The sequence below is a fragment of the Cynara cardunculus genome (assembly GCF_001531365.2).
Source record: "Cynara cardunculus var. scolymus isolate 2C chromosome LG 4, CcrdV1, whole genome shotgun sequence".
Taxonomy (NCBI): Eukaryota; Viridiplantae; Streptophyta; class Magnoliopsida; order Asterales; family Asteraceae; genus Cynara; species Cynara cardunculus.
The window spans coordinates 12,753,067-12,764,171 of NC_037531.1; the positions used below are offsets into that span (position 1 = coordinate 12,753,067).

General features: G+C 31.1%; 1 protein-coding gene across 1 annotated transcript; it reads right to left on the reverse strand.

Moving 5' to 3' along the window:
* Positions 1-8,981: 8,981 nt before the first annotated feature.
* LOC112510888 (lateral signaling target protein 2 homolog) lies at positions 8,982-9,907 on the reverse strand. The gene is made up of 3 exons (XM_025116239.1): positions 9,823-9,907; positions 9,646-9,728; positions 8,982-9,491 (listed from the first exon to the last, which is right to left on the reverse strand). Exons 1-3 carry the CDS (start codon positions 9,905-9,907, stop codon positions 9,126-9,128), a joined length of 534 nt encoding a protein of 177 aa, XP_024972007.1. The 3' UTR covers positions 8,982-9,125.
* Positions 9,908-11,105: the final 1,198 nt, after the last annotated feature.

Genomic DNA, 11,105 nt, shown 5'->3' on the forward strand with positions numbered 1-11,105 from the left:
CATTTGGCAGATTAGAAAAATGGTTCATAAAGATCAAAACTTTCAATGATCTTGGATTCTGGTCATTGGAAAACTTTTGATCAATATTTAGAATAAAGATGAACAGAAGACTTTGACCAATCTGAAACATAGATTCTACCTGGACAAAGGAGTTTGCGAAAAGGGGCGTGACCAGAAAAAGAATTCCAAGAACAACGCTTCGAACCCCATTCTTTGTCCATCTCCCTCTATTTTCGTATTTTTTTTACTTCTTGTAGTCTACTTAACAGATTGAGATAGTGAGAAGGCATTTGAAAGACATAGGAGGTGAATCAAAACGGTGACCAATAAACCAAACAAAACCGGTATATCCCACCAAGAAGAGGTAGGGCCTAGGGGGTAAATCAACTATTCAACTTACCCTGTTGTTATAACACCAAACCCATTGATTTAGTTCAAATCACAATAATTTTTAGATACGAAGCAAAAATATAGAAACATCTTACCTGGAGAAAGCCAGAGATTGCAGTGAAATACAACAAATTTCACATTTTTTTCTCCACCATTTCAGACCCAAAACAAAAACAAAAATGGATTTAAATTCAGAAACACACACCAACATGATTCAAGATGTTGTGATAGATAGGCTTAGGGGCCGTTTACCAGATAGGCTTAGGGGCCGTTTACCAAGTAACATTACCTCACCGGATGAATATAGTAAGAGCCAAAAATCTTACCCGGTAAGAGCAATACAAGGATCAAGAGTCTTACCCGGTAAGTGAGGGCAACGACTCTTACCACGGTGGGCACTTACCATGCAAATTGTTGTATACTATGTTGTTTTGGTGGACTAAAATCTTACCAATGTAAGTACAAAATAGTGTTAAATTTTACCCGTAAGCACTTACCGGGTAAGTGTTTAACAAAAATCTACCAAGAACGGGTTCATGAAAAATCAGATTGGTTCTCTGAGAGAATGAAGCAAAGATTTACAGAAAGGAGAAGTAAGCCATTTGTTGTGAAAAATGTCTAGGTACAAATATTAGAACTTGAAGTAAGATTAAACTGGAAAGGGAAAAAAAAATATGCGAACTTGGTGAAAAATTGATAAAAAAAAAACATTGGTGAAAAATCGTAGATGAAAGACATAATAGAACATAAACCTTGGTGAAGAAGATCAATAAGCTTTGGGTCTTGGTTTGCTGGAACAGAACGTTGATTCCTAGATACACACTTGCATATTCATATCCTCCTCACAAACTGCAAGGATGCATCAAGTCTTTTATTTGAAACAGTAGATCTTGCATACCACATTAACCAAACCAATAACAAACTCTACTTGAAGAACTTGAGCAATTCAAAAGAACTGACTTGTCTAAAAGGTGCCATACGATTTGTTAAAAAAAGATGCACTATAAAGTTTGCCAATACGTGCAATTTTTATACTTCATTCACTTAGCTAAGGGAATAGGCAAATAATTAATGTAATGAAGGGTCTTTCACATAAAGAATGCAAATCAAAATATGAAAATAAATAGCCTTTCAAAGCAAAATGGTGCTCAAAACTCTAGTTTATAAAATGTTCAGTTCAAGGCCTCAATCAAGATGACTGGAAATGAAAATAAAAGAAACTGTTTGGTAGCTATAATGTAATGGGATCGTTCCCCCACAAGCCCATTTTACCCGGTAAACGCTTATTATGGTAAGAGCCGTCGCCCTCACTTACCGGGTAAGACTCTTGGTATTTATCTCACTACCGGGTAATATTTTTGGTCTTTACCATATTCATCCGGTAGGGTAATATGACTTGGTCTACACTTACTGCAGTAAGTGTTTGGTAAACGGCCCCTAAGTCTATAACCCATGTRCATTAATAAAAGAAACCTCCCAAGATATGATTAAGTTGGCACACATTAGACTTTTTGGAAGTTGCATGACAAAAGAAAAAGTTTTCAAATTTAAACAAATACATAGATTTGAACTCACCCAACAATTATTTCATTTGCTTTGGTACATGACTACAAGGATGCATCAAGTCTTTCATTGAGCGCAAGGATGTATCAAGCGATTATCTCAACAAACGTCATCTGCTTTGCTTCAACAGTTTGACACCTTTAGAAATAGGCTCTTTTTAAGTTTTTCTTTTCATGAAAATATGAAAGAAGGAAGTCAGTTGAGATAGTGGCCAAAAGAATAGTACAAGAAGCATATAGCAATGGAAGTGAAAATGATGTTTTAGGATAAATCCTCCAACCTGATTTGTTTGCTTCAGTAGAAAGAATCATAAAGAAACAACAAAAACCAGCAAAAGAAACGAAAATAGACAGCAAAAAGAAGAGCAAAAAAAGAACAGAGGTGATATTCTAGACATCTGAACAATCAAACAAATGAAGTAAAGACTTTCAAAATGTATTAGTAGCCTTTGAATGTTCCAAACATTGATTTAATCGAGTATTCCAAACATTTATTTCATGTTCAATAAGATTGGATCACAACAATAAACAATCTAAGTAGTTCCTTAAATTAGATTTAGAAATCACAAATAAAACCAATACACAAATTCATAAACATTTCAAAAATCACGTACCTAGTGTAAGACAACACACTAAGATCCCAATGAGATTTTGGAGATGGAGGATATTGAAGAGATTCTGAACAATAATGAAAGAAAAGCAATAACGAAACCTGTTAATCACAATCAATTGTGAAAATCGAAATAAATGAAAATCAACTACAATTATGCAGAATAAATAAAAATAATGAAACAATTATGCAAGGAAGATAAAAGAAAGCAAAACTAAAAGCCAAGACTTTCAAGAAACATGATTTGGGTAAAATCAAACTGATACAAATGGAAAACAAATTACCTCAATGTGGAGATGCAGAGAAGCTTGAAGATCTTCCAGTAGAGAAGTCAAAATATTGTAGAGCAACAAATCGATCGATGGAAACACAATTAACCCTAACACAGAAGTGAAAATGAAGAAAAAAGATGAACACATAGTAAGAACTTAAGATAGGGGAGGACGATGAACAACCGTATGAGAGGAAAAATAAGAATGGAATCGGTAGAGAAACGATGAATCAGGGAGCGAAATTACCTGAATCGTCATCTTGGTCTACAGATGCTTGTACTTTTTTAGGTTTTATGAAATCGTTTAGGGTTTATGAAATCGAAATGGGATAGGATGAAATCGAAATGGGATAGGATGAAATCGTTTTTAGGGTTGCGATAAAAATGGGATTGGGAATTAAACGATTTCATCGAATTGGTTAGGAGCGATAGATTGGGATTGGGATTAGGATTAGGATTAGGATTAGGATTAGGATTAGGATTAGGGTTGTGATAAAAAATGGGATTGGGTTTAGAAACGGGTGGTTTAGGATAGTATGCTTTAGTAGGTTGTACCTAAAGCAATAGAAGTTGTTTTTAAGAGTTTAAGAGATTAAGAGTTTTAGCCAAATGTATTATAAGATAGTATAGATAATATTCAAGTATATAAATAAAAATACACATATATTGATCATATTTCGTTTATATATAAATGAGTTTACAGATATTTTGATTATATATATTGAATACATACATACATACATACATACATACATACATACACACACTCATACACACATACACACATACACACATACACACATACATACATACATACATACATACATACATACATACATACATACATATGTATGTGTGTTCAATTATTGTTATGTAAATAACAAATAGGGTCACATGAGAAAAACGAATAAAAAAAACAAATATTGAGTGTAACCAATGAAAATGAATAGTCTAATTAATTTAATGTTTTGATAATAATTACATCAATAAAAAAAACAAAGTTCGTGTTTTTTCTAAAAATTAGCATTGCGATGCCTAAAAATGCCACCTTATTGTTGGTGTTTTTTCTTACAAAATTACAAATTAAGAAACTATAAGAAAACATAATAAAAAAAAAGTGAATCCACAACAAAAGAAAAAATAATCAAAATTCTCACAAAATTCTTAAGCCTCAATGAAGACTTCTCCTTAATCCATGTTCCAATGTCTTCTTACATATATTGATAAACTTGTGTATACTCTTCTGCCATAGATGAGAGATGGAAAAGAAGAGGGGAGAGCGTACCAATAGTTTATAACTCGTACATGGAAATGAAGATGGAGATGGAGAACACATAAATGAAAAAAAAAAAAAAAACCCATAGATTGAGAGATTTAGAGAAAAACCAAGGATTGAGTGATTTAAATGTTAGAGTTGAAACGCACCAAGAGAAGGGGAAGGGTTTTTGAGTTAAATGTAAACATTAATTTGCAAAATTATTAAGGAAAAAAATCAAAATATGGAAAAAAGAGAAAAATATGATCTTTACGTCGAGGAGATGCCACGTCAGCATATCATGATTCTGCTTTATAGATATATATAGATTCTTATATGATGTTGTGGTTTTTTTGTATTAAATTAAATTCATTTTGGTTTTAGGTTTATTGAAAATGTTTGAGATTTAAACATGTATGGTCTCTTACATATTTAATTTGAAATAACTTACATAAACGTGGAAAAATCCTCGTTTTCCCGTTGGGGATGATGATGCGATTATATTCCCCAGCGGGGACGGAGATATAGATAAGTAATCGGGGATGGGGACGGGATTGAGGTCTCCGCCCCATTCCCATGCCTAGCTAAGACAAACAACCACAACCCTCCACATCGATCTCTTAGAAGTTACATATCTAATATTACAAGTTCGCTTGTAACCTACCTCCACATTGATCTTTTTGTGTAAACCTCACCATCTGTGGAAATGACATTCCAATGTTTAAGTCGATTTCAAAGGCAAGAAACCATAATGAATAAACCTGCTTGGTTCATTTCAAACTTGTACAATACCCAATTTCTTCTTCTTTGATCTAGTGCTCGCCCCCCCCCCCCCTCCCCTTTGTTCGTTTTCTGTAAAGTAAGTTATAATCATACACAGTACACACCATTTTGTTAAAAGTAGAAGAAACGATGAATAAAGAAAGGGAAAACATGATTGGATGATCTTAACTCTGTATCCAATGGAGAAATTACATATAGTGGTCATGTCCCACTTTCAGAGCAAAATGCAAACCTGAAAAATAATGAAATTTGGGTCTCACTTTCAAAGATTTCATGAGGAGGGACCAAAATTGTAGTTTACTCAAAACTAAAAATAGAAATTCATAATTTATTTAAGACAAAAGGAACACTATTTTAACGTTTATGTAGTTGTACAAGAAAAAATAGGTCCACTCGTGATACTGATATATCTTTGAAATTGTCTTCTCTTTCCTTTTTTTCTCCTAAAATATGCTTGTTTTTTATTTTAACTATAACTAGTTGTGTACTCGCGTAATGCGACGAGATATAAAGGTTTTATCAGGATACATACATATTTGGATCTATCACAGTCTTGGTTAAAGCCGAAGAACTCAAAAAAATCATTGAAAATATTAGTGTTGTCCGGATATGTTAAAGTCGTCCGGAATCCTCCTCTCCGGACATAGTATTGTCTGGACAAGACAATTAATTTCACAGTGATCTCTACAAAAAGTATAGAGGGAATGGCGGTGTAACCGCGATAGAAAGAACGACGGTGTAACCGTGATAGAGGAAATGGTTGTATAACCATGATAGAGGAAATGACGGTGTAACCGCGATAGAGGAAATGACGGTGTAACCACGATAAATGAATGATGGAATGTTATATTAAGATCCAGGTTTAATATATACTGGATCCGGAAATATGTTATGCTTAAGGAAAATATACTCACTAGACCTTTTGGTCTAACGCTCAATTATTGGACTAATCTGTTTTGCAGGTCGTCCATCATTCCAAGATAAAAGGGAAAAATGTAAATAAATGTTAATTAGATGAAAATGTTGTGATTGATAAAGTTTTTGTTAATCCATATTTTCTTTTGTCATGTAAACCTATGAACATGGAATGTACTACGACAATTATGATGACGAAATGAGTATATTATATGAATTTATATCGTTACTAGCATAGTGGGTTGTTTCACCTTGTGATTCACATGTAAACAATGTTAACTAATTCACATATGAAACCATGTGATTTACATATTAACTAATTAATTGATTCACATATGAACTAATCACATGAATTCATATATGAATCCATTTGTCGATTGTTTGTAAAAATTATGAAACCATCTTTTTATCTTTTGCATATATATGCGAGGAATTATTCGATATTTCATAATCAAAGCCGCAAATGTTGAACAGATGAAAGCTAGAACCACTTCTTTACTTCTCAAATGAACATTTTCCCGTATATGTATGTATATGTATGTAATTGATATACCTATGTCATTCCACATAATAAAAGAAAAAAATTAAAAATTAAATAATCGATTATTAGTGATGGATCCTCCAATCCGTCATAAATCTGCCACATTTTTTTTTTAAATTTAAATGAATAATTTTGAAATCCATTTATTAATACTTGTGTCGTATTGGAGGATAGACCGGTAATTTTTATCAGAATTGTTAATTATTTTGAAAATTATAATTTTTTACCCGTGATTAGTGGCGGATTGAAGTAAATCTCTTTCCTTGTATTAATTAATTAATTTTTTTAATTAGTTTATACTAGTGACATATATTAATCTATACTATTTTATAAAACATTTAATAAAAACTCTTAAAAACATTTTTTTATGCATAAAATATTGTTTATTGATGCATATTACTTAAAATTGAAGATGACAAGTAGAACATGTGTGAGTATATCTTATTAAAACTTCATGTGTAAATCATGTAATTAAGTGCAGATAAACATAATCAAATACATGATATAAAAAAAATCTAAAATAATAATTGAGTTCTAACAGAAAAATTAATTATTATCTTAAAAAAATTATTATATTAAACCAAAAATAATTAGTTTGTTATTAAACTTTAATTAAATTATAATAAAAAAATTGAAAAAAAAAATATACACAAAAACGAGAGCTTTTAAATAGTTAATTTAATACTAAAATCAATTATTATTTTTTTCAAAATTTTATAATATCTTCAAGTTTATATTTCATTCAAAAATAAAATATTTTTTTTTCTTCTCAAAACCACATAAAATTGCATTATAACATCGATAAACCCAAAATATAAAACGAAACATTAAAATCAAGATGTATCTCGCTGCATGCACCAATATCATTCTAGTTAACTATAATCCTTCATTAATATTACTTAATGTAAAACTAACTAAATATTCTTGTAAAAGTATACAATTTTGTGACGGATCATTTTCAATAATAATTAAAAAATCCGTCACAAATATGCAGAAAAAGATATCGAAATTAAATTTTTATTTTTAAAAAAAAATCAGTGGCAGATTTATAGCGGAAATATATTAAAAGTCGACTTTTTCTGATACCCACCAAATCTGCAACTGATTTTTTTGACAAAAAGTATGTTGTCGTAAAAGCCAAATTTCAGTAAGAAATCACTGACGGGATTTATGCCGTATGTGATTTTCGTCAGTTTGTTGTCCAGTAGTGCATTGTTAGCGTATTCGACCTTTCTCCAGTTAAATAAAAAAGACCTGGTTGAGTTTACTAGTCAATTTTTATAAGTAAAATAATAATTAATATATTAAATATGATTAAAAAAACCATTTTATTAAGATGATGATTAGTTCCGGATACAAGAAATTTCTTGAGCAAGTGCATCTTTAAGGTCGACGCGATTTGATCCGAAAGAAAGTCAATGATGTTGCTTTCGTGAATAATACATTTTTTTCAATTAGAGATGCAATAAGCAATAACATATAATGAATGACCAATTTTTTTTTATTTTCTTCTCCAATATAATTAGTTGATATATTTTTTGGTCCTTATTATCTACTAAATTCTTTTTGCCTCTTATTATATGCTATAACTTTTTGAGTTTCTTTAATTTATTAAATTCTTTTAGACTACTATTGTATTTTAAGGGGAAAATTTTGAACCCCTAATATTTTTGGGCCCTGACGTGTGCCCGTGCTACCCTCTCGCAGTGCGGTGATTTTATCATAATTTTCTAGTGATTCTATCGACTCGCGTAGTCGCGTATATATGTAATTTATACTATCTTATAAACCAGATTTATCAAAAGTCTTAAAAACAATTTTTAATGCATAATGTACTATACATTTATGCACAAAGTCTTAAAAACAACTCATAATGCATTAAGTAACAACTCATAATGCATTAAGTACTACTACTTTATGAATCTAGTCTTAAAATCTCTTAATCTACAATTAAAATAACATATATTGCAAGTTACCAATGTGTATTATTACATTTTCTTTTCATGTTTTCATGATACTTTTGACACCTTTCACTCATGCTTTCACCCTCTTATACCTCTATGTCTTCTTCCCATCCCCCAGGGTGAGATTCAAACTGATATTCATCATGAGTTATTAAAATTTATCTCATTCATCTTTCATTCAATTGTTCTAGAACTCTCGGTCTCACTCTCGATCTCTTGATTCTTTGTTCTTGGTGTAAATCGAACACATTTGTGGAGTCGTTTAAATATGTTGGATTTTAAGTATATTGGATTTTAAACTGTCATACAATTTTTTTCATCAATAGACTGTAATTGGAACCATAAACTCTTATTTATTCAAATTGTATTAATATGTAAAGACCAAATGTAACTTATATCATCGTTAAATATTATATAATAAAACCAGTGAAACTTCAAAATCGTTAAAATTCACGTCTCTCGCCGCATTGCACGGGTACATAACTAGTACTAAGTAAAACACGATAAATTAAATAATTTTCATTTGTTCAAAGTATGTTGTAGAAGCAATTCCAGAGCTCTTAAATGACTAGTAGACAACAATGATTTGAAACATAATAGAAAGTGTCTGAATAATACATCTGAATGAAGAAAATAGATATATAAACAAAAATATTGTCTTAACAATCTAGCTTAGCTAGTGCCTAGTGGTATATATGTGTAGTAACATACAATTAAGCTATTAGATTTTACCTATGCAGCCAACCAGCAAGATCTAAAGGAAGCAGTAGTACTACAAAATTGCTCCCTTTTCTTGAATGTATGGCCTTCTGATCCTATATGTATATGAACTCATCAGTTGTTTCTGGGTGGGTGAGATCTTGGCACATGGTAATCAGCATTCAGAGCCATGAAGGCTGACTTCATTCTCACTTCTACATGGTGATCATGATCATGATCATGATCATGGTGGTATGTCTTATTCTGTTTCTTTTTGGGCATTTTATGATCCCCATTTCTAGGGTTTGAACTTGAAGAAGAAGGTTTGGGCACTTTACCACCACCATTTCTAGGGTTTGCACTTGAAGAAGTTGTTTTCTTGGAAGCCATTTCTTCGCCATTTATACGTTGTTCATTCACCATCTTCATCGTCTTTCTCCCACCAATTCTTTTGCCATTCATCATCACATCAACTCTCGTGGGAACCGCTTTCAAAGCATCCTGAAAACGGTATCCTGAATATCAGTATAATGAGAAAACAAATACGATTGTTCGAAAATCAATACATCATAAACAAGAACATGAACCAACGCTCTAAAACCAATCAACTCGTTGAACACAAGTATATGACGCAACCCCAAACCATTCGATATACCTTCTCTTGTCGAGACAACATGGTCGTCGTCCTTTCTTCGAATCTGTCTCCAGCCACCGACACCGACACCCTTTTCTCAGTATCTACAAAAACGCAAAACAAAACCTTTGATTTGTATACGCATATAACGAAAACCCTTTAAAACTATTATGGGAAATCATAGAGCTTTATATATACCTTGAAGAGAATATGCAAGAAAGTGAAGTAAGATGAAGAAAATGGCAAAGACAAAGACACCACCACCACATCTTATGGAAGCCATTTTTGTGGTTTGTATGTATGGTTTGCATGTATGCTTTTAAGAGCAAAAAGAGATGCAAAAAATGGGATCGGAAGGAGAGCATTCGTCATTTGTAGACCCAAGATTCAAGTCAAAGTCAAAGTCAAAGATATATTATTTTAATTTTTAAAGCTTTTATCCCAATAAAAATATATAAAATAATGGGTACAAGAAGCACTTTTTGGAGACAAATTGGTGTTCAAACTGTTTACATTAAAATACGCAAATACTAAAAATTGCGGTTTCACATGATAAACTATTTTATGAGTTGATTATTAATTTTGAAAATTAATTCATTGATTTTAATATCTTGATTTAATGATTTCGTGGATCGAAATAATTCCTAACGTTGAATTAATCAGTAAAGGTTTCTATTTAAGGTAAATGTCATATTTAATATATTATTGGTTGTTTACCAGCGCAATACGGTTGGAGCCGTGAATTTTAATGATTTTGAAGTTTCACTGGTTTTATTAGAGAAGATTTAACGATGATATAAGTTACACTTGGTCTTTATTTATTAATACAATTTCAGTAAATAAGATTAGGGTTCCAATTATAGTCTATCCATAAAAAAATTGTATGATAGTTTTAAATCCAATATATTTAAAATCCAATATATTTAAACGACTTCACAAATGTATTCGATTTACACCAAAAGCAAAAAATCAAGAGATCGAGAGTTCTAGAGCAATTGAATGAGATAACTTTTAATAATTCATGGTGAATATTAGTTTGAATTCACATTGGGGGATGGTAAGAAGATATAGAGATATGATAGGGTGAATACATGAGTGAAAAGAGCCAAAAGTATCTTGGAAACATGAAAAGAAAAGAAAAGATAATAATGTGCATTGGTAACTCGTTTATTTTAATTGTTTTTAAGACTTTTGATAAATCTGCTTTATAAGGTAGCATAGATACAATATTATTAGATAAATTTGATACGGTTAAATATATATAAAAGGGGTTGTGTGTGATGATCGACAATCGCATAAACGAGTTATCGAAAGTATGTTTTTCCCAACACAAAATCTCGACTGCAAAGTTAGTAATTATATCATAAAGTTTTTATTTTATTTAATACACATTTGAAAAATATTTAATTAAATGAAACATCTGAAATTGATATATTTTTTTTATTAATAGGTATTTTGATTTATATCTTATATACATAAAA